General features: G+C 42.1%; 1 protein-coding gene across 1 annotated transcript in view; it reads right to left on the bottom strand.

Annotated features, from left to right (window-relative positions):
• The window catches only part of RNLS (renalase, FAD dependent amine oxidase), a 162,718-nt gene that overhangs the window by 11,011 nt on the left and 126,773 nt on the right, over positions 1-24,934 (bottom strand). The window contains exon 6 of the mRNA XM_066600764.1: positions 20,469-20,644. Coding sequence (XP_066456861.1) covers positions 20,469-20,644 — 176 coding nt within the window. The remainder of the gene's footprint in view (positions 1-20,468; positions 20,645-24,934) is intronic.

Genomic DNA, 24,934 nt, shown 5'->3' with positions numbered 1-24,934 from the left:
CTGCAGCTCATTTATCAGCTTTACTGTATAGACTAAAAAAGAATAAGCAGAGTTATCTCATTATCATTAAAAGGTGGTTGAGCTGCTAGAGACCTAGATAAGTCCGGATAGTGATGAACAATTATTGAAATAATCAGTTTAGGTCAGGATTGGCCTGATTTTCTTAAAAATAATTGAGATGACCCAATTCTTATTAAAGTCAATGAGAGTAAAAATTGGTTCACTGATTTTGCCTCCAGAAGGTCGTTAATGCAGCCATATAATAAAAAATCCTCATTCTACAGCATGGTGGCTCTGTGTTTAGCAAGGCAACGGTGCCATATCAGCCCTCAGGTCTGGGTTCAAATCTTGCCAAGGACAATATATGCATGGCTGTTATGTCCATGCTGAGAGTTTACACATCACGCCCAGTACAGACACATGACAGTGTTCACACAAGACAAATAAACTCCAGAAATTCCCACGTAAAACACTAAAACCACCACCCAACACAAACCAGGGGGAAAAATGGGGAATCTAACCCTACCAGTGAAAGGGGTGAAAATACCCTCCCTAAAGTGGGGGAATCGTCCCGACAAGGATGACCCCCAAGTCCTGAACCTAGGCCAACCCTAGGTAGAGATAGGAAATGTCAATAAGCAGGTGATAACAAATAATGGCAGAAGGAGCAATGGCAAAAACAACTCCAACACAGAAATAAATCAATGCACCAAAAATCAATACATCAACTACTTAGCTTAATCCAGATGGCAGCATCTAGGGAAAAAGGAATAGACAAACTTCACCCAAGAGAGATGAATAATCAGCAATTAGTGAGAGCAGGGGTTGAAATATGTAAACCCCCTCTCAAAGAGATTGGCCAGCCCATGAAAACAAAAACCTCCTAGGGGAATTTCAACATAAGACTCCAATGACCCTTTATCAATGTCATTGTGAACCCAAGAGGATAACAAACATACAACCTTCAAAAGTGTCATAACTTGGCTCTGACTGACCTACCGTGTTTCCCCGATAGTAAGACCTACCCCAATACTTGAAATATTAGCCCTCCTCTGAAAATAAGACCTAGCTACACAATGATGTCATTCAATGAATGGCTGTGATTGGTTAATCAAGCTCCAGCTCACACTGGCCGACATGGCGCTCAATTAACCAATCAGAGCATTAGCTTACAGGAGGCGAGGTATTTAAGCCCTGCTACCCAGAAGAACTGCTCTGTCTGCGTGCCGGAGGACACGGAAGCCTGCAGCAGCAATGGAGACCAGCGTGAGGGACCGGAATGCCGGCTGCTAGGTAAATATTATAAGACACCTCTACCCCAAAACAAGACACTGTGCCTCTTTTGAAGCAAAAATTAATATAAGACAGTGTCTTATTTTCAGGGAAACACAGTAGTACTGCCAGTCCATTTCCGCTTCGCAGCCAGTATGCTACCGGTCTGTCGTGGCCGTTGAGCCATGACAATGGCTTTCTTCTCCATAATAATCACCTTTATTGGGGCTCTCAAGCTCAAATTAGAACTCAATGCAGAGGTTACTCCTAACCAGATTCAAACCTGTGACCCAAGTATTTAAGGCAACAGCACTAACCACTGAGCCACTGTGCTTTTCCTTCCTCCTTTTACAAATTCCTCCTCACTCGTCCTTTTGTGTAAATGTGTATGGACTATATAAATAAAGGTGATTGTTAAAGAAGAAACCCATCTAAACCCCACACAGATGTTGTCCTTGGCCAGATTTGAACCTTGGATGCAGTGCTATAAAGCAGCAGCACTGACCACAGATCCACTGTGCTTTTTCTCTTTTATGTTTTCCAATTCCTCCACCTCCTCTTGTGTAATATGTATGTGCTGCATAAATAGTGATGAGTATTATGAAGAAACCTACACAAACATAGGAGGAACATACAAACTCCATGTAGATATTATCCTTGGTCACTCACCATAACTCTAAAATATAACAAAAATACCTGGATAAGCTGTCAGTATAGGCAAGAACATGGCAGATGAATTTTAATGTTGCAAAATGTAAAATAATGTACCTAGACAGCAGAAATCATATTACTACATGTAGAGTAAATGGCAGAGCACTGAGGACGAAAGAGAAGGGCTTGTATATTCTGGTTACACATAAACTAAGCAGCAGTACTCAATGTCAAGCAGCTGCAAAAGTAAATAAGACTTTGGGTGTATAAGAAGAGGGACAAGAATCCCAATGTAATCTTACCCTTCAATAGATCAATTGTAATCCCACATCTCGAGTAAGTGATTCATTGGGGAGCTCCATATTCTAAAAGTGATAGAGGAGATCTAGAGAGGGTTCAAGGATGGGTGTACAAATTATTAAATGGGATGAGAGATCTTTCTTATATAACGAGAGACTAGCAAAAAGAAAAGTTGTTCAGCTGGAAAAGAGATGTTATACATGTAAATGATCTAATTTACATGTATAAATATATGGGGTCAGTACAGGATTTATTCTTCCCAAGGACTTTGCAAAGGACCATGGGACATTCAAGGACGAGAACATTGTTCTTCCTCTTTACAAGTCACTGGTCAGATCATACATGGAATATTGTGGACAGTTTTGTTAATCGGTACTCAAGAAGGACATATCAGAGCTTGAGCGGGTACAAAGGTGGGCAACTAAAGTAATAAATGGAACGGGCGGAATACAATACCTAGAGGGGTTATCAATATTGGGGTTATTTAGTTTAGAAAAAAAGACGTCTAAGGGGCGACCTGATAACTATAAATATATATATCAGGGGACAATACAGAGATCTCTCCCACCATCTGTTTATACCCAGGACTGTGACTGTAACAAAGGGGGTGGCCTCTACGTCTAGAGGGAAGAAGGTTTTTACACCAACATAGAAGGGCGTTCTGTACTGTAAGAGCAGTGATACTATAGAATTCCTTGTCTGAGGACGTGGTGATGGCGAATTTGATAAAAGGGGCCTGGATGCCTTTATTAAAGGGGTTGTCCCGCAACAGCAAGTGGGGTTAAACACTTCTGTATGGCCATTAATGCACTTTGTAATATACATCGTGCATTAAATATTGGCCATAAAGAAGTTATACACTTACCCCCTCTGGCGCTGGCGTCCCCGTCTCCATGGCGACGATGAAGCCTCTTCTCTGGTCGCACGAACAGTCGCGCTTGCGCACTGAAGGATTCCTCTTCTGTCTCCCTCCGGGCTCACGAGCTGCGTCCTGGCTCCTCCCTCTTCTCCGCATCATCGTAGCTCCGCCTCCGTCATGTGGTGCCGATCAGCCAATGAGGTGGCTGTAATCGGCAGTGGAACGCAAGACTGGAGAAGAAAATCCACGGTGCACCATGGGAGAAGACCCGCGGTGCACCGTGGGAGAAGACCAGCGGCGCCATCTTTGAAAGAAGAAAAGAAGAATCTTCAAAGCTGCAGAACGGGGATGCAGGTAAGCGAATAAAAAAAAAAAATAATAATAACAAATGAATTCTTTTTAACTGTGCACAATGTGGGGGTCTGTTGAAAAAAAAATCTTTTGATTTCAGCGCGGGACAACCCCTTTAATCATTACAATATTACAGTTTATTGTCACTAATCACTTCAGAAGGGTCGGTGATTCGGAAATTATTCTAATTGCCAGACTGGAGTCAGGAGGAATTTTTTCCCTTTAAATTGGGAAAACTGGCTTCTTCTTCATTGGGTTTTTTTCTTACTTCCTTTGGATCATCATTTGGGGAGAAATAGGCTAAACTACATACTATGTTACTATTACATGTGGAGGAAAGGCAGTTTAGGCATCTATGTCAGAAGGGGTTCTCTACAGTTACAGTAGTCAAACTATGGAATGTGCTAACCTAAGAGATAGTAATGGCAGAGTGAATGAAAGCATTTTAAAAATGGTGAAATGCTTATCCAATAACAAATGTTATTGAGGGTTATAATTAGTTATAATTATTCTGAAAAGTTTGATTTGAGATGTTATAGCTATGTAACTATTGACTCCCTCCTTTCCTATTCACAGGAGTCTTCATATTGGAGTGCTCCCTTACAGAGATTGTCTACTTAGTGGACAAACCCCTTTTTAATAGGATTACCAGTGTGAAAAACATAAACAGATATACGTACCCCTCCATGGCTGCTGGGATCCAGCGCTGCAGCTCGCTACGGGCCTAGTGATAGATGATGTCACATGAAATCAGGTGACTGCTGCAGTCAATGGGAGGCTGCAGCTTCACCGCCCGTTCTCCTGGCATCAGCGCTCATACCCTAAGTGCTATGATGCCAGGACTTCAAGAATATTACTGCAGCAGTCATATGATTTCCTGTGACACTATCTGTCACAAAAAATCCCGGGACCGCAGTAACCGGACAACCACTTCAAGGTGTGCAGACCAAAGCAGTCACAGTCAAATTTTGAATCTTTGAGTACCGTACTTTACAGGCTAGACCTGTCATATTGAGATTCTTCCAGTTGTAAGTCAGAGGAAGGACAGTGTCTGTGTGGTTAGAACTGTTGCTTTGCAGAACTGGGGTCATGGGTTCAATTCTGGCCAAAAACAACATCTGTATGTAGTTTTTATGTTCTCTTTCGGTATATTAACAATAATGACCTTTATTTATATAGCACCTACATATTATACAGGACGAGGAGGGAGAAGGAGGACTTGGAAAAAAAGAAGAAAGAAAAGCACCTCCTCCTACTAGCTGCAGGGGTCATCTCTCCTTACTACAGCCCACCTTTTATTTCCATTAACAATAATTTATCTGCCCCTTACACAGGCGTTTGCAGAAACACAATGTTTTTCAACGCTGCGTTCACTGCAGATTCTGCCCGGTTTCAGCAGCGCTGGCATGCGTCTATGCCAGCGTTTTGGCTGTGTTTTCAGCACAGCTGAAAACGCAGCCAAGGCTGCTGAAAAAAAATCAATACTCACCTAGCTGGTGAAGCTGCTGTCCCTGGCACCGCTGTCAGGACCTTGTGAAGCTGATTGCTCTAATTGGCTAAGTGACGCTGAGTGACAGTTGGCTGAGCCAATCAGAGTCAGCACTGGATGCGTCCAATCACAGCCATTCAATGAATGAATGGCTGTGATTGGACGCATCCAGTGCTGGCTGTGATTGACTGAGTGGGCTGTCACTCAGCAGTCCTCAGCCAATCAGAGCAATCTTTTGTTAGAGGCGGGGATTTGAAATCCACGCCATCAGAGAAAAAGTTCCCCTGCCGGCTGACAAGTGCCAAGAGCGCCACTGGGGACAGCAACATCACCTGCAAGGTGAGTATCCTTTTTTTTTTTCCGCTCAGGCAGTGTAGCAAGGGTGTTTAGCGATGCCAAAATCCCCATAGACAAACTGATCTCCCTGTCCACCTCTCAGTTTCTAGTCCTCTCACAGCTTAAAGCTTCCCCCAGAAACAAAGATAGCAATATGCTTGACTTGGCTTTCTTACGTTTTTGTTCTTTCTGACTTTGCAAACTTTTCTCTCCTGCTCTCTGATCACAACTTCCTCTGCTTTATTCTTGTCTTTCCAACAACACTCCTAACTAGCACAGTCCCCAATTAGCTTTGATCCCCTTCTCTCCTGTACCTTCTCCGGTTCACTCTCAGCATTTGACCCAACAACAGAAGACATCTCCAGGCTCTTCTTCTTGCCCTACCTGCATTAGTGACTCAATTTCCTCTCCCCTTCTTAAGTCCCTCTACCCGGCTATCATCGGTCACCTCAAAACAATATTCAACCTGTCTCTTTTTTCTAGTATCTTTCCCTCCTCTTTTAAACATGCTATCAAATCCCCATTACTAAAGAAATTGTCTCATGACTCGTCCTGTGCTGCCAACTACTGACCCGTCTCTAATCTCCCCTTCATCTTCAAACTCCTGGAACATCTGGTCTACTCTCAGCTAATAAGCTATCTCTCAGATAATTCTCTTCTTGATCCCTTGCAGTCTGGTTTTCACTCTCTACATTCCACAGAAACTGCTCTTACTAAAGTGTTAAATGATCTTCTGATGGTTAAATTGAATGGCGAGCCCTCTCTACTGACTCTTCTGGGTCTCTGCGGCATCTGATACTGTAGATCACAAACTCCTCCTCAATATGCTCCGCTCTATCAGCCTTAAGGATACTGCGCTCTTCTGGTTCTCCTTCTACCTCTCTGACCACCTCTTCAGTGTCCTATTCGCCGCCCCTACTTCTACTCTTGGCTCGATTATTTCAACTTGCTACTGATTGGGCTTCCCCTCTTTAAACTCTCCCCTCTCCTGTCCATCCTGAATGCAGCAGCTAAGCTTATCTTCTTGTCAGGCTGCTACACTGATGCCTCCACCCTGTGCCAGTCACTATACTGATGCCTCCAATCTTTGTCAGTCACTGCACTGGCTGCCCGTCAAACGTAGAATACAATTTAAACTCATCAATCTCATCTGTCAAGGCCCTTTTAGAGGGGATGAGTGTCGGGCAAACAATGCCCTACACTCATCACCACATATACTAACTCCTGTACACCTGCACGGGAGCTAGTATTGCTAGCTCACAGCGAGAAGGCTGCAGGAGATTTCTCTCCTCTCGCTCCCCCACCCCTCTCCATCCTCTCAGCACTGAACGGCCACTATTTACACTGAATGCTGAGCGTTTATGCTGCATAAACAATTGACGAAGAGCTGATCACTCATCGTTCAGTGTAAATAGCAGCTGTTCAGTACTGAACAGCCGCTGTGATATGTCAATAGAGAGGGGCAGGTGAGCAAGAAGATAGAACCCTCCTCCTGCCACCCCGTCCCCTTGATGACCATTCTGTGACCTATCCAGCGATACTAGCTCCCGTGCAGGAGCATGGGAGCAAGAACATACAGAGACGAGTGTCAGGCATTGTTTGCACGACATTCGTCCCATGTACACCCAGCTTAAGTCCCTCCACAGTTCTTCATCGCCTTATATCTCCTCCTTCATCTCAGTCTACCACCCTACCCACGCTCTCCGCTCTTCTATTGACCTTAGATTAAATTCCCCTCTCACCCAGACCTCCCACTCATAGTTACATACATAGTATGTTAGGTTGAATGAAGACAATGCCCATCTAGTTCAGTCTGTATCCCACCTCCAAGTCTTTTACCGAGCCACTTCAGTTCTCTGGAGCTACCCCCAGACAATCAGGTTAATTTTGAATGCCTACAGCTTTAAGTGTGCCATAAAAACACATCTTTTTAGGGAGGGCCTACCATATTCTCTAATCTAAACTCTTCTCCATCTACCCTGCTTCTACATTTCCTCTTGGAAACCTGCCCCCTTCTCCCCAATGCATCACCCATACACCCCACTGCACCTGTTATCTTTTTATTCACAAACATGGCTGGTGATCGCCTCACACAGCCATAGGTATATGTATATATATATATATATATATATACAAATATATATATATACACACACACACACACACATATATATATATGTACAGCATTCTATGTGTATACTTTCTTATAACCTGTAAACTATTGCAAGCAGGGTACTCACCTCTATTGTTCAAGATGTGCATTGTTACGACTCACCTTGCGTATGTTATGAATCACCTTGTGTATGCTTCCCCTGATTTATAAGGTGCTGCGGAATATTGTTGGTGCTATACCTTGTATATTAGTGTATATACTGAAAAAGGTTAAGAATCCCATTTCTCAGTATAAGTGAAGGTCTCATAGTTAGACAGATATTTATAACACATTCTGTGGATATGCCATAAAATGTGTCTAGTCAGAATATCCCTTTTACCTTTTTCATTTGCCATGGATTTTCAAGAGTTAAAGCGACCCTCTGGTTTATGGACAAAATTCTGTCTTGGGACTGGAGGGGTGGTATATAATCTGCAGTTGTTGTTTTCTTGCCATCCCGCTGAAATACCAGTTCCAGATCCCGTTTTCAACTGTTCAAGATCGCCAACATAACTTTCAGAGTACCAAAACCGCACTGTGCAATGATAGTGTTAGACTATCAATGAAAGCACTGGCCAATCAGAGACCAGTGTGCATCAAGTAGCTAGAAAATAGCTGCGGCCATCTTGGATGGCTGAAAGCAGAGCCCAGAATTGACATATCAAAGGGGTGGCAGAGAACAACTGCAGGTGATGTACCCCCTTCCTTTCCTGGGACAGAATTTTGTCCTGAAACTGTAAGGTCATTTTGAGTATTGCAATTTTTTTTCAGATTTTTTTAAGCAAAACGTTCTTGCCTTGTATGTATACTAGTGTCTTGTATGTATACTATTTACTGCAGGACCAGAAGCATAACTTGAAGCTTTTGGGCCCAATTAAAAATCTGTAATAGAGCCCCCAACTGTAATGGAGAACGTATAAGGTGAAAGGTCTATTTCACTGTCTGAGCCAGCAGAACAGAATGCGCCGGCCACATCCTGTTCTGCTAACCATTATCAGAATATGCAGCTTGATAGAAACACACGCACATAACCTCAGGGCCCATTTTTTACCGGCACATAACCCTCAGGCGTCATTTGACGACATGCTGTTCCCCCCGCCCCCGCCCCCTCCATCGAACACCTAAGATGTCGCCTGCACTCCACCTGAAACCACGTGATGTTGGACGTCCATGAGGACAGACACACACGCAGGACAGGATGTAAGAAGACCTTAAATGGTCCACCCAATCACATGCTTTCATGTATTGCTTACACAATTTCCGGCATGCCAATAAAGGGCAGTTAACTCCTAATGCTATAAAATATGATATATGCCTACTAATAAAGCAGAGTCAAGGAAGACTTTCTACACTGACAGTCTGTCTCGGTGTCTATTTTCTTCCATTGTGCCACAATCTCTGATCGTGAACCAGGAGGGTGCAAACATTCCTATTGATTACGCCGAGGATGCCAAATAAATCCATGACACAACTATAATGCTTAATCCATAGTACTGGGCTCCCTCTATAAAAAAGAGAGTTCTTATGGCCCCCCTAAGGCTACTGGACCCAGGTGCAACGGCATATAGTTATGCTCTTGTCCAAGACCCTACAGTTCATTTCCAAGTTGGTTTTTAGGGGGAATAGCTTAACCCCTTAAAGGGGTTGTCCCGCGGCAAAATTGTAAATTTTTTCTCTGCCCAGTTGCCCTCCTAAAGCAAAGATGATAATCTACCCATGGAAAGCGATTTTAAAGAGAGTTTCTACTCACCGTTAGATCGTTTCATGAAGTTATAAAAATTCTTCTTCCAAGATGGCCGCCGTCATTTCCCAAGGTGCACCGCTGGTCTTCTCCCATGGTGCACCGTGGATGTTCTTCTCCATTGGCTGATCGGCACCATGTTACGGGGCGGAGCTACGCGATGACGCTGAGAAGGGGGAGCAGCCAGGACGCAGCTCATGAGCAAGGACCTTCCAGAAGGGGATTCCTGTCTGCGCAAGCGCGACTGTTCCGGCGACCAGAGAAGCAGTTTGCTCGTCGCCATGGAGACGGGGACGCCAGCACCAGGAGGGGGTAAGTGTATAACTTCTGTATGGCCAATATTTAATGCACGATGTATATTACAAAGTGCATTAATATGGCCATACAGAAGTGCTGAACCCCACTTGCTGTCGCGGGACAACCCCTTTAAGGACTACTGTGTTTCTGTCCTAAAGGACCAGACACTTTTTAGGGATTTTACCCATGTGCTGGTTTTACTGCCCTATTTACTTTTTCAGTACCATAATTATTTTTGCTGCTTTTTTTCGTGACATATATGGCTATTTCTTTCTATCTTTTTTCACTGAATTTTTTTCCTGTTTTTAGGGGGGAAGCGCTAAAAAATGATTTTTTAAAAATGTATAGTTATTTATTTTTATAATTAGTATATCTCTGCTAAAATAAAGTACAGGAATGGGTTCCTCATTTTGTTTTGGATGTTTTAATATATAATTTGTATAGTCTCAGATAGTCTCAGGGTGCATATGGCGACAGTTTTGATTTCTTTTTTATTTACATATTTTTATTTCATTCTATAATTTTTTCTTTTTTACTTATTTTTGTCACCATTTTTTTTAGATCTATGCCCCCCATAATGTCATAAAAGACCTCTGGGGGTCATTCACATTGTTTTTTTTTTTTTCTTTTCAATGTCATACTTTTACACTGTAGCTCGGGCAACCATAGTAGTCATTTATATAGCGGATTAGGATCTGCTAGGACCCTGCAGCTCTACTGTGGCAGAGGGCACTTAGCGGTCACGTGATCGCTGGGTCAAATAGCAGAAGTAACAGTTCTGCTTTCTCTCTTCACTACATAGTGCTCATTGAGCTCTATGTAGCCTGTAAAGAAGAAGGCAGAAGCAGTTGAAAACTGTTTCTGCCTTCTCCTCTGGGTCCTCAGCTCTAAAACCCAAGAACCTGACTTGCGCCTGCTAGATTGCCGAAGCAGGAGCTTTAATCTCACGCTGTATTTTCACTATCATCCGGAATAAAAGCCCAAGACTAACTACTGTAAATTTACAGAGCTTGGGCTTTAAGGGGTTAAAAAACCGTCAAGATACCACATTTACCAAATATTTGAGATTTATCGATTTACAACTTTTTTCAGCTTTTCTCAGAGCTAAGCCGTATAACATCCTTTAATGAGCGGTGGAGGTAGGTAATATTTTACTGGAAGAATGTACAATTATGGCTAAACAATATACACAAAGGGATTATATGGTTTTTAGATATACAGTATAAAATAAAACATTGCTAGTTTTAAATGTCTGGAATCAAGGTTTTTAGAAGAAATATGATCATAATTATTATTCACGCGCTTAAAACAACAGTATCATATGGATTTCGCTCTCCCACAGTATCACATTACCTAAATGACTGCAGTATATTAGCGAAATGCATCAGAGCGACCCAAAAAATGTAACATATAGGAAGATAAATAATCCTTGTCTGGACTGGCCTGAACAGCCAGCAGTCAGGCGGTGTTCCCACAGATGTTTCCATAACTTGAGATTCCGACAAGGAAGATAGGCATATTTAATTAGTCCATGCAAGGAAGACAGAGACAACGTTGCAGCCAATTTCTCAAGCCTTCTTACCGTCTTCCTTGTATGGACCAATATCAATTATGAAGCCATGTACAGGAATTGTCTTTGCTTGCTGTACCGCTGGGCAAGGAGGTGAACCCATGTTCTTATTGCACAGTCTTCATTGCTGTCAGTGGTGCTCAGGAGCAACCAGTCTTCCAGGACACAGGGGACACTAGCACAGTCTTCAAAGTCAGTTGCAGACTTTTTATATGTTAAATACAATGTAAAATAATCCCCCAGATTGGAATTCAGCTTTCAGCCCTGATGAAATTCATACATTCATAAAAAAGATTTTCTGGGTAGAAACTATTGATGACCTATCCTCAGGATAGTTCATCAATAGCTAATCAGCAGGGGCCCACCACTTGGGTTCCTCGTGATCACCTGATCTTCCGGCCTCCTGTCACTGAAGCGGGCCAGACAAGCATCATAGGAAACAGGAAAGTAAGTGCCCTATAACTGACTTCATTGCAATTAAAATCAATGGGAGCTGAAGCGGCTATTACATGTCCGGCACTTCTGCCTCCGACACCAGAGAGGGATGCAGATATGTAATGGCCACTTCAGCTCCCATTGATTTCAATGGAAGTGAAGCCAGCTAGGGCACTTCCTCTCCTGTCCCTTATGATACATGTCTAGTGCGGCTGCACTCATAGCGGGCCAGGAGATTAGCTCTTCATAGGGGATCCCAAACAGCTGATCCCTGGCGAATAACTGTTGATGACCTAGGTCATCAATAGTTCTTGCCCTGAAAAACCTCTGTAAAAGGGGTTGTACTAAAATTATACGTTATCTCCTATCCTAAGAATAGGGGATAATAAGGTGGGGGTCTCACAACTCAGAATTCTATTGATCCCGAGAATGGGGTTCCATGTCGCCCATTTGCCTCACTATGGGCTTATGGCACTCCCACAGTGAAAAGGAAAATTAGTTGCGCATGAGCGCTGCTGCTCCATTCAATGCAACTGTGGGGATAGCCAAGTGAGAAGGACTGGGGTATTTCCATCAGCTGCATTGAAATTAATGAAGCACTTACTGTCTATGCTCAATAGCGCTCCATTCACTGTGAGAAGCAATCCTGCAGTGAAAAGAAGGGGACAAAGGACCCCCCATTCTGAGGATCGGTGGGGGTCTCAATGGTGAGACACCCACTGATCAGTTAGTTATGCCCTATCCTTTGGAAAGTACTTTGGCTTACCTGAAAAGTAGCTACACTATTAAAATACATCCCATAGATGTGTTCGGAACGCACATGTTCTCACTCTCACTTTCTGCATACAAGTTTTTTTTTTGCTGCCATCATTATAATGGCTTCCATCAAAACAAGTGTAATAAGTCTCTTTCCAGTCCCAGATGGGTGCTTACACTGCGCTGGTAGCAGAAAGCATGCAGTAACATCTCACATCATCCCAGATTCAGGATTCCATTATTTGTGTACATTTTCAGTCGTCTTCCGACATTTCAACAAGCCTTTATATTGATTTTATGTGCTGACTCCCGTGGGCAGCGTTCCCTCACTGAGCGCGCAGGTTCAGCTTTCCATTCCACTCTCATTAGTTAAAGTGCGCAATGTTTTTCTTGTAATTCAGAGCCTCTATTTTGAATGTTATTACATTTATTCTAGATCACACATCAAACACAAGGCCTGCAGCCCGAATACGACCCACCGCCTCATTTTATGTGCCCGCCAGCCGTGCATCAAAATAACAGGAATTATTCTCACCCAGCCTGTAGCTCAGGTTCGGTGGCGGCAACAGCCACTGCTGAGTCTGTTACAGCTGACCTCTCGTGTCGGCACAGACACCGATGGTGCAGTGCAGAGTCTATGACCGCTAACCTGCTAACATGTGTCGAGGTGAGAGGTCAGTGGTCGAAGACTCAGCAGCAGCTGTTGCCGCCACGGAACCGGAACAGCAGGCGGGGTGAGTGTTAAGCCTGTGGGGATGCTGCCTGGCTAGCAGCCAGTAGAGGGCTGACTTTGGGCTAGTCAGCATCCCTGGAACTACTATGGCTGTCACTATTACTACTGGGGCCACTATGAGAGTAACCTATACCCTGTTTCCCCAAAAATAAGACCCTACCCTGAAAATAAGCCCTGCCTTGATTTTTTAGGATTTCGGTGAGGCTTAAAATATAAGCCCTACCCCAAAAATAAGCCCTAGCTGTATTAAAAAAAAAAAAGAAATAGTTACCTAAGCAGGCTCGGTCCGGGGTCCTCCTGCTGCTGTCCAGAGCTCCGCCGGGCGTCCTACAGTCCTCATTCGCCCACAGAAGATCACTTCCTGGTTACAGGACTTATAAACCACACCTCTGGGCCAGGCCACAGGGCTGCCATCTAGCATATGGGAAAAGAATTCAGACAAGCCCTCTCAATTCATGCTTGAACTGGAAGACTTTCATTGCCATGAACCAGCAATCGGCATGCCATCTCTGTTGGTTAGTGGGTGGCTTGGATAGACAGCCCTCGTAGAGAAGCTGTCAAATGCAGGCCTGCTTGTGCAACTACACTACATTATGGCATCCCAACCACTTCCTTTTTATGATCTCTCTCCACCAACCCACCTGCACACCCGCACACAGCTTACACTTAAACCAACATGCACCTAATAAAAAAAGACAGCCTTAACAACAGTCTAGGGCCCCCTCACATATACATATTATATGATTGTCCAGTCCTGCCGAAATCTGTGAGTTCAGCCAATCTAAAGTGTATGGCCATCCTTATTACTTTTTCAGAGAAGACCGCCTCTATCTTCTCACACATTATTTAGGCACATTAAAGGATGCTTATCAGTAGGTGAATATGCCCTAAGAGTGCTAGAGGGTGACGGAAATGCATTAGTGGGTTTGGAGCATTTTTTTGTGTGAGTTATGGTCATATTTAATATTTTTTTAGAAGCATGCCAAATTAAATTTGTTTTTACAGCATACACAGTGCAGCACAAATGACATGACTTTATTCTGTGGGTCAGTACAATTACAGTGATACTGAATCTATATAGGGTTTTCTTTGTTGCACTACTTTTAAAAAATAAAACATCTTTAAAAAAATGTTTTCTGTTCTGATCGCCATAACTTTCCATGGATAGGGTTGTGTGAAAGCTCATTGTTTTTGTGGGATGACCTGTGGTTCCTATTGGCAGCATTTTGGAGTACATATGACTATTTGATCGCTTTTTATTACATTTTTTCTGGGAGATGGGGTGACCAAAAGCAGCGCAATTCTGGCATATTTTCTCTGATTATGCTCACTGTTCAGGATAAATAATGCATTATTCTGATGGATCAGATATTTATTAACGAGACGGTACCAAGTAAGTTTTGTTTTCTTTTTGTTTCGATTTTTTATTATAAAAATGAGAAGAGAGTTTTTTCCTACTTCTAATATTGTTTATTTTTGAAAATAGTAAAAAAGCATTTTTACATTTTTCTTTAGTCCTCTAGCCAATCTATTTTGCATATATTGTTATTTATTGTTGTAAACATTTTCTCTGTTTCCAACTAGGGAGAGTCAGGGTCATCCAATATTCCTGACGTGGCTCGGGGCGAGTGCTCCGCTTTAAGGTAAGGTCTCATTGCATTAGTAGGTTAGGGTCAGATTTTTCTTTCCCCCACTTTTTGGTTTCATTATAACATTTTGTGTTTTCCGCATTAGTATATTGTGTGTATATATGGATACAATCCGGATGAGGTGTTTTTGCACCCAACTTTGATGCAACAGCAGCCAAGTCTTTCTAACCCTTGTGGGCAGTTAAAGGGTGAAGTTGTGGATGGAGTATATCTCCCTTCCAGGCTCTTAGTCTGGACAGGGTGGAGATCCAGTCCACAACTTCACCCTGGTTCTCAAGAACCTGAGCTGCAGGCACTGACCTCGTTACGGGGGCATAAAAGTCTGCAGCTCCCAGGGAGTCAGTGCCTGACAGCCTGAGGAGAGACATACAGTCCAACAGCCTGCATGGTGCAGCATAGCATTTTGTTTCCTGCATGGACTTTTTTGTGTTGCATTTCCCTTGTTGCCTGGAGCATAATAAAGACTGAAGTAAGTTTTTGCACGTTTGGAGTCCAGAGTGTCTGTGCCGCCCCCACCCTTTTGAGAACATTCTGACACCCTGTACAACCTCTAAGTCTGGCTTAGATGTTGACTTTTGGCATATGATGTCCACTATAAGAGGGTTGGCTGTATGATACTTACATTGATTTCTAATGAAAGGTACTGGCACACAATGGTGTTTTGGTGGACCCTGTTGCCTAAAAACCCGAGAGTCATGGTCTTATTCGACTTCAGCTGTTAAAAAACACTTCAGCCAAAAGTCATCCAGAAGAACAAGCAATACAATCCATGGAGAAGAACTTGGTTTTCTATATGCAGGAAGCCTCACATCTCGGGATCAGATTACCAGAACATATAACTTGTTTTTGCATCCACCGTCAGCCAACAAATTTCAGAAACAAGATGTTAAACTTTTTCTTTCCTTTAAAGTCATTAACTCTGCAGTGTGCGGAGAAGATATGAGAGCCATTACTAGCTGTGCAAGGATAGATGCCAGCCACCCCCACACAACAAGCTGCATACATAGGACAGTTAATGCTAATATTTACTGCTATTCATGTAATCTCTGGTGAGTAATTGAAGTTGCTAACTCAGCACCGAAATAATGGATTTCACACAGTGAGCTTTTTATTTCTTTCACATGGAAAAAAAAAGAAATTTTGGCTTTCATGGCAAATGAGTGGGCTGCTATAGGAAATGCGTGACTTCTTTAAATATTTATTACAATGCTGTAAATGTCTTCTTATGAAGTTATTCAATGCACTACTAGTGATGAGTGAGTTGCTGACTTTCTTTTTACCCATTGGTCCTACCTAATAATATGATATTGCATCTCACTAAAGTTCTAAATTTTAAGATGCCTGCTTATACTTTATTGCCATATTACTGCCTGGGCACAAAAACTCTCATTAAGACTCTAAATTTTCAATAAGGGTGGTTTCACACACGCGCCTGGAGTTCCGCTTTCCTGCTCCGTTCAGGGAGCAGAAAAGGGGAACCTCCATGGCCGAACGGCTCCGTCTAGGGATGGAACCAAACAGAGCCGAACGGACTTAATTGATTATAATTGGGTCAGTTTGGTTTCCGCTCAGCTGCCCGGCTTTTAGTGCCAGATCTGCGGTGGAACCTCCAAGTAGAAGTCCCAACGCAGATGTGAAACCATCCTTACTCTATCAATAACTCCACCAAAAAGAGGACAAAAGAGTTATTTTTGGGATCTCTACAGAACCTCTGAAATTGAAATGACTGTTCATAACTCCATTATGAAAAACCACCGGGTTCAAAACTCATTGCTGGTCGCAACACTAGACTAGGGTCTGCTTCACTGATGTTGTCCACATTTCATTTTAATCTACCTAAATAAAATGATTTGGTATTTATGTGGCTTGTGCAGACTTTACCTACTGATCATGTTTATCATCATTTGAACTAACGTTTTTTTTTCCGGCACTGCCCTGCATTTAGGATTTGTGGAATTTACGTGAAGTACAAGATATGCGGTAAACTTTAGTTTTGTTTTTTTAATATTGACTCCCAACCTAAATATTAAAAGGAGGACAGTAAAAAATATGAGTATACCAAGCAGTAAGTATTTTTCTGGATACACAGGCCCGATGGAGACTAAAAAGACACTCTTTTAGTAACAGCAACACACGCTACAGTACTCGTGCACATTTAATATCTGAATAAGATTGCCACTCTCACACAAATCAAAGTTGTGCAATTTTATTTAGATATTAAATGTGTATGAGTGCTGAGGCATGTGTTTCTGTTACTGCATTTGTTGCAGCCATGGCTTACATGCGCCTTCACATTTAATTTATTCGGTGAAAGTGCTGACTTTGTGTTTTGTTACATGCGCATTTGTGCAGTAGTGGCTGTTTGCCATTTTGTCATGCACTCCATTCACCCATCTGTTCCGGATGCTTCGATGAGAGTACATCGTTAGGTATCCTGCTTTTCCTGAGTTCATTTGCAGGCCTTTAGCCCAAATAGATATGTCTTTAAAACCTCCCCTACACAGGCTTTTTTGTACAGCGTTTAGCGCTGTCTTTTCAGCGCTGCGCTAAACTCTGTATAATGCTCCTATTCATTTCAATAGGGCTGTTCACGAAAGCGTCAAAATGCTGTGTCATTAATGCTGTGCTTTGACAGCAATGCATGTTCTATCTTTGGCCATTTTCAGCTGTGCGTCGTCCATTAAAAAAGGAATGGGCAGCGGTTTCAGCGCTGCTCAAAATGTGGCACAACTTGGTACCGCGTTTTTGACAGCGCTAAACATAAGCACTAGCTACACTACCTAAAAATAAAATCAATACTCACCTAGCAGGTGCCGCCTGGGTCCCTGCTGCTGCTCTCCAGAGGTCCGGGCAGGCTTCTGGGCACTTGTCTACGCCGACAAAGCATCTTTTGATAGTGATGGGGTTTGAAGAACCCGCCTCCAGCAAGAGATTGCTCTGATTGGTTCCTTGCGCGCTGGCTCAGCCAATCAGAGCCAGCACTCAATGAGCCACTCACAGCCATTCAATGAAAAGGCTTACAGGCACCATTGCATTTACTTTATTTGTTGGAAGCAGTGACTTTCTTTTTTGTTGCATGTGCATTTGTGTAGGAGCGGCTGCTTGCACTTTTGTTGAGTTCAAAAGGACACCCGTTTGTCCTCTATCCGGTTAATCGAGCTCTATGAATACTCTTAATGTGAACAATAGGAGCTTTTCCCAGTGTACACACTGAAGACCCTTTTTACATGCAATGATTATTGCTCAAAATTTGTCCAAAGGGACAAAAATGAGCGATAATCGTTACATGCAAACACGGGCATTATACGTTTTCGTTTGAACTATGGATTTTACTTCACATAAAATCCATCATTCACCCGCTGAAAGACTGAGCAAATAGATTCCATTTGAATGCATTTCACTCATCTTTCAAAAGATGGGCGTGTGTGTAAAAACATGCTGGGCTCTGCAAACAACCTGTGCAGGTCCTTTTACATGCAAATTAAGATGATAAAGTGTTAATGGCCATTAAAGCCATTAACACTTTATGCAAATACATTGCAAAATCTTTCAATCTTTCGGCCATTTGAAAGATTATCTTTGCATGTAAAAGGACATTTAAGGACATCAGACTTTCCAAGTGCTCTCCCTAAGGAAAAACGATACTCTTCCTGACCCACGTCAATAGGCTTCTCACTAGCCAATCCAGAAACCTGCTGAACACTGATGAGGGGCAATCACCCCAAAACAGTTGTCTGTGTATGGTTATCTTCTTCTTATGGAGAAGATTCTGGCTTTTGCTCACAATTCCCAGTCATCGTAACAAGGCTTGTTAAAAAGTCTGACATTGACTGAAAGGAATGCTGTCTTCCAATAGGTGGCGCTGTAGAGGCATTGTTCCATCTTCCCATTTACACATTTCTCAGAAGAGCATGGATGGCCTTATAAGTCTCCTCACACCTTCTAGGTGCTCTCCTTAAGGAGAAATGATACAATTCCTAACCCAAAAGGACATCCTAAACGTGATAAGAACATAGCCTTAAATAGTTTTTCAAATATTTTAGGACAGGCAATCAATATATGGGTGGGTTAAACGATAGACAATCTTTCCTTTTGTTTCCTGTCTACTGTACATCTCCCACGAGCAACAAATCCCTACAAAAAAGTATTACAAGAGCGTTGACTTATGACAAACAACACTGTGGTATAGCTATCAAGAGACTATCTCCAATTGTGATTGAGGAAGCTTCAGCAGTACTGCATTATACTGTACATCATACCCAAGCTGATACATTTCTAGCGCACACTGAATGCAGTGATCTAATTTTTGCTCAATTATGTATTTTCTTCCATTGAAGTTTAGGAAAAGAAATCTGAAATCAGGTTGAGAAATAGAGCACTTTTTCTCCGACAGTTTTGAAACATGAGGCATGTAGAATTTTCACTTGTCAACCCAAGTTTTTGCTTGACTCTACTAACATGCTCTGTAGGATTCTATTAATGTGATTTATTCTACTGCCATTTGGAAGTCAGTGAGAGATTTCTGCAATAAAGAATTCTATGTAAATTCCAAAATTCTGCCACCCAACTTCTTAGATGTTGTTTCATATTGGGGAAAGGTTAAAGGGGTTGTCCTGATGTGATGACCTATCCTAAGGATTGGCAACTAATAGAAGATCAGCAATGGTGAGCAATGATCAGGGTGCAATCACTCACATGCCCTTACTTTATAATGGGCTGGTCCCATGAAAGTTTACCAAAGGGTTTGTATGGAATGGATTAGGTTGGCCATGGAGGGGGAATTCTTCTGTTATGGCAGCTTTGGTGGGTGTCCTTGAATTTGGTGCAGAAAACTATAGTTCAGAGGAACTAATAAGACTCTAAACTCCCCAATCAGTGGTTGAAATAACAGTTGTTAGGCTATAATATGCAGCTCTGCTTAATAGCCTAGGTCCTGGTCACCCAGGTGAGGGTGAAAGAGCTAGGGTAGTAAGTCAGATAATGGATGCCTTCAAGCTGGCGCTAAATGGGTGAGGGTAAAATAAGTGTTCATGTGGGCAGACTGAGGACAGATTTGGGAACCTCAAGGAACTTTTTTCATCTGGGTGTAATTGTCCTGAAACCGTTAAGCTTAGAATTATATAGAATGTTTTCCAAAAAAAACTTAGTTAAGGTAATAAACTGACTGCCGTGGCTAATAAACTCCATTTCATCTTTTGTGTCTTGTTTAAGATGGGTAGTAGGGTTAGCAGTCATCGGAAGTCGACAATACTATTGTATCATGCATGTTTTCCTCTACACTCTAGGCTGGGATTCATCCTCTATCTTAGTGAAAAAGAGGGACAGGATCCTAGATTTCTTGAGTATCAACTATTTTTTAATATGGCTGGCATCCTGAGATTAGCAGGATAAGGGCTCATTCACATGAGCATATGTGCAAATGAGCGTTCTTCAGTACAACGCATTTGCGCTATGAACGAGGCTGATTTGCGCATGTGTCTGTGCATTACACTGTACTTTTTGTGCCTGTTCATATGCACACACAACACCACACTGCCCTGATATAAAAAAGGCTATTTAGCTTACTGAGGTCCAGATTTGTTCTTTCCCCAATGGTGTTGCCTTTTTTGCACTGTTTTTCGCGCATCCCCTTGCGCATTGCATGCGCATTTGCGCACCAACCCATAGACTTCTGTGGGACACCTTTGGTGCGAGAATGCACACAAAATAGAAGACGTGTGAATGAACCCATTGAAATCAATCAGTGAAAGAGCCTGAAACGTTAAAATTCTTGTTTTTTTGACAATGTTTGACAATGTTTGAAAGCAGAATCTGCACAATTAATAATTTCCCCACTTGCATGGCATACAAAAATTCTATGTTTATGGACTTGTCTACCTGAGAATATCGCCATTTCTGACACTTGACATCCTTTGGTTTAGGAAGGGCAGGCAGGATTGAATCTAGTTCCCTCAGAATCTGGGGCTGTACAGCTTCTTTGTCTTGCTCCAAGTGCTCCTTTCCAAAAGGCACACTGGTGTGAACAACAAGGGATGATCCAATTTCTGAAGATTCTGCAAGAAAAGAAAACAGCTTATTGAATTGTTACTCTATTATCTGAGCTGGTGTTCTACTGTATAAATTACTGAGGAACACATAATCTCATACAGTACTTTAACTTGTAAAATGAGGTTTTCATATCTTGCAAAACACGGGACAACAGAGGGCCGTCATACTTACTGGTATACTGACACAAAAATACCGGAAACAGAGGGTGGTCATACTTACTATTGTACTGACAAAAAAATACGGGACTACAGAGGGCGGTCATACTTACTGGTAAACTAACACAAAATACAGGACAACAGAGGGCGGTAATACTGGTATCCTGACACAAAAATACCAGAAAAACAGAGAACATTCATACTTACTGGTATACTAACACATAAATACCAGACAACAGAGGGCGGTCATACTGGTATCCTGACACAAAAATATCAGAAAAACAGAGGATGGTCATACTTACTGGTATACTGACACAAAAATACCGGAAACAGAGGGTGGTCATACTTACTACTGTACTGACAAAAAAATACGGGACTACAGAGGGCGGTCATACTTACTGGTATACTGACACAAAAATACCGGACAACAGAGGGCGGTCATACTTACTGGTATACTGACACAAAAATACCAGACTACAGAGGGCGGTCATACTTACTAATATACTGACAAAAAAAATACGGAACAACAGAGGGCGGTCATACTTCCTGGTATACCGGCACAAAAATACCGGACAACAGAGGGCGGTCATACTTACTAATATACTGACAAAAAAAATACAGGACAACAGAGGGCGGTCATACTTACTAGTATACTGACACAAAATACTGGACAACAGAGGGCGGTAATACTGGTATCCTGACACAAAAATACCGGAAAAACAGAGAACGGTCATACTTACTGGTATACTAACACATAAATACCAGACAACAGAGGGTGGTCATACTGGTATCCTGACACAAAAATATCAGAAAAACAGAGGATGGTCATACTTACTGGTATACTGACACAAAAATACCAGACAACAGAGGGCGGTCATACTTACTGGTATACTGACACAAAAATACCGGACAACAGAGGATGGTCATACTTACTGGTATGCTGACACAAAAATACCAGACAACGGAGGGCGGTCATACTTACTGGTATACTGACACAAAAATACCAGGACAGGTATAGACACCACATTCCCCAGTATGCAGGGCATGGATCAAACACTCCTGCAGTGTCAGGGCCTTGTCATAGGCATTATTAAACAAAGTCATTGAATAACCTTTTCTTCTTGAAGCACTTTTTGTTATTATTTAAGCCCTTAAGAACAGGGCCTTTTTTTTTCATTTTTGCTCCCTGCTTTAAAAAATCATATCTCTCTTTTATATCCATCCATGTAGCTGCCTGAAGGCTTATTTTTTGTGCAGCAACTTGTGTTTTCAGTGGTACTATGTAATGTACCATACAATGTACTGAAAAACTTTTGAAAAATTCTAGGTGGAGTGGAATGGAAAAAAAGTGCAACTCCGCTACCTTTGTAGGGTCTTGTTTCTACAGTGTACATACACACTGCAACAAAACTGACAAGATAACTTTATTCTAAGGCTCAGTACAATTACTACAATACCAAATTTATTATTATTTTTGGTTATGCTGCTTTTAAAAATTAAATAATCTTTGAAAAAAAAAATTATTATTTTCTGCCGCCATCTTCTGACCGCTTTAACGTTTTTTTTTTACGACATAGCGAGGGCTCATTTTTGCAAAACATCCTGTATTTTCTACTGGCATAAATTTTGGAATATATGTAGCTTTTTTAATCTTTTTTTATCGCATTTTTTCTTGGAGACGGGGTGACCAAAAAAACGCAATTCTAATGTTATGTATTTTTTTTACTGTGTGGGGTAAATAATGTGTTACTTTGATAGATTGGACTTTTATAGATGCAGCGATACCAAATATGTTGTTGAGTTTTTTTAGTTACATTTTTTTTATTATAAAATCTTTGATTACCTTTTATTTGTAAAATAATTAATATAACTTTTTAAAACTGATTTTTTTTCGTCACTATAGGAGACATGAACTTGCGATGGTTTGATCGCATCTGCAGTGTGATGTAAAACATTATACTTTGATCGGACAGGAAGTCTATCAAGCCAAAAAACTATTTTCTTGTAGAAAAAAAGTTTTTAAAAGTATGAAAAAAAAACATTAAATGTACATAATTGTGCTGCATTTTTAGTACTGTGGCATTGGTTGGCTTTATTTGTGAACAAGACCATACACAGGGCCTTAACACGAGCATATGCGCAAAAACACTTGTGTAAGTGCAATGCATTTACACCGTGAACAATGCGCCTTAACGTGCATTTTTGTGCATATTACTGTACTTTATGCGCTCATAGGGCCAGTCCACATGGGCGCGGGACACACCCTCACGGGGATTTTAAAGACTTTTTAGCCTAATGAGTTCCAGATGTGTTCTTTTTGCCACGGAATTTAGCGAGTATTTGCACCTCCCATAGACTTCTATGGGGACTTCTGTTCCGCACGCAAAAAAGAGTGCAGAGAGCGATCCCAGTAAAATCAATGAGCTCTATTCTTTTCATATTGCGCGTGCAAATACATTCATGCGAAGGGGCCCTAACTGAAACACCTCTAGTCGATGGGTAAAAAAAGTACAGATCCCACGGACCTTAAAAAGGCATGAGTAAACTACAGCACACAAAATGAGAAAAACACTGACCGATTACACTGCCAAGAGCATTAAAAAAATCTATATCAGATCTCTGTGCGGATCAAACGTCCTTCTGCTGAAGTGTAACTTTTTTAACCTGTATTGTCAATGTTTGGAAAGAGAAGAGTATGTTAAGAGTTGTTCATTGTGCGCTAAATGGTAAACGCGGAGTTAAACTTTCAGTGCACAGAAAAAACTGTTCTTCAATATAGCCAGAATTGGACAGCGTGAAGAGTGATATTAAAAGTATCCAACAAGAAAGAGCATGTCAGTGAATGTTGGCCGCTGCCTGCAGATCTGCACTGGGATCATAGATTTGTTACATAAGACTAATAAATTGTGGAGGTAGAATTTCACTTTTGGACCCACTTAATATGAGCCAGAGGTGACCTCAGAAAACTTTATCATATAGGGTTTTTATTATAGTAGCAACTTAAAGAAACATCTTTTAAAATGCATTAAAGGGCAAGTGTGAATGTGTGACTTTAAGAGATGATCCGCACAGAATTGAAATTTTACGTGTAGATTTGCGCAGGTAACATCCCTCGGCGAGTTTCACACAGTCTTTTTTCCCGTGATTTTTGAGCATCAGCGCTGCTTTTTCTTGCAGAATGATTGCTGCCGCTTGCATTTTTCTTTTAATTGCGCAATTTTGTTGCGATTTTTTTAGTTAGAGTCAGAAGGACTTTCTAACGTTAAGGCCGCCTGCAGACGAGCGGGTCGGATCCGGCCGCGAGAATTCTCGCCGAGGGACCCAACCCGAGCGCCTGCAGGGACGAGCGCGTACTCACCCGCGCCTGGCGGCCCCGGCTCTTTCATGTGCCGGCTGCCGGGCAGCCGGCGCATGCGCAGACCGGAGTCGGCGGCCGGGTGAGTGACGTTTCTGTGCGAGGCTCTGCGAGCCCTGCACAGAAATAGGACATGCCGCGGTTTGTTTGCCGCGCGAGATTTTGCGTGGCCAAACCGCGGCCGTCTGCATAGGAGTGCGTATTGTAATGCACTCCCATGCAGGCTCTCAGTGGCGGAAATCCCGCGGGAAATACCGCCGCGGGATTTCCGCCCGTGTGCAGGCGGCCTAAATTGCGTTGCGATGCGATAAAAAGGAGGTTTCATAGGGAAACACGGGAGATAAAAAAAACACACATTGCAGAAAGATAAAGCACACCGCGATTTTTTGTTCTCTGAACATCATATCAGTGAAAACATTGCAAATGGGAGGAAAACCATTGAAAATCATTGGTTTCATAATCTAGCATCATGTGAAAATCGTGCGATTTTCTTGTCCGTGTGAAACCATCCTTGGGCCGTTTAATAGAACCATTAAAAAAATACAACTCATCCCACAAAAACAACCCCTCACACAACACCATTAACAAAAAAGAAAAATATTAGTGCTTTTTGAATGCAGTGCTTTTTTTTTTATATATATAAAAGGGTGAAAAGTAGCAAAAAAAAACCTATGTAAATTTGGTACTGACACAATCGTGCTGGCCTGCAAAATTAATTCTACCACACGGTGAATGTCATTAAAAATAAAAACCGTGCCAGAATTGCAGATTTAGTTAATCTAGCC

This window comes from Eleutherodactylus coqui, chromosome 4, assembly GCF_035609145.1.
Source record: "Eleutherodactylus coqui strain aEleCoq1 chromosome 4, aEleCoq1.hap1, whole genome shotgun sequence".
NCBI lineage: Eukaryota > Metazoa > Chordata > Amphibia > Anura > Eleutherodactylidae > Eleutherodactylus > Eleutherodactylus coqui.
This window is presented reverse-complemented; position numbering and strand designations above follow the sequence as displayed.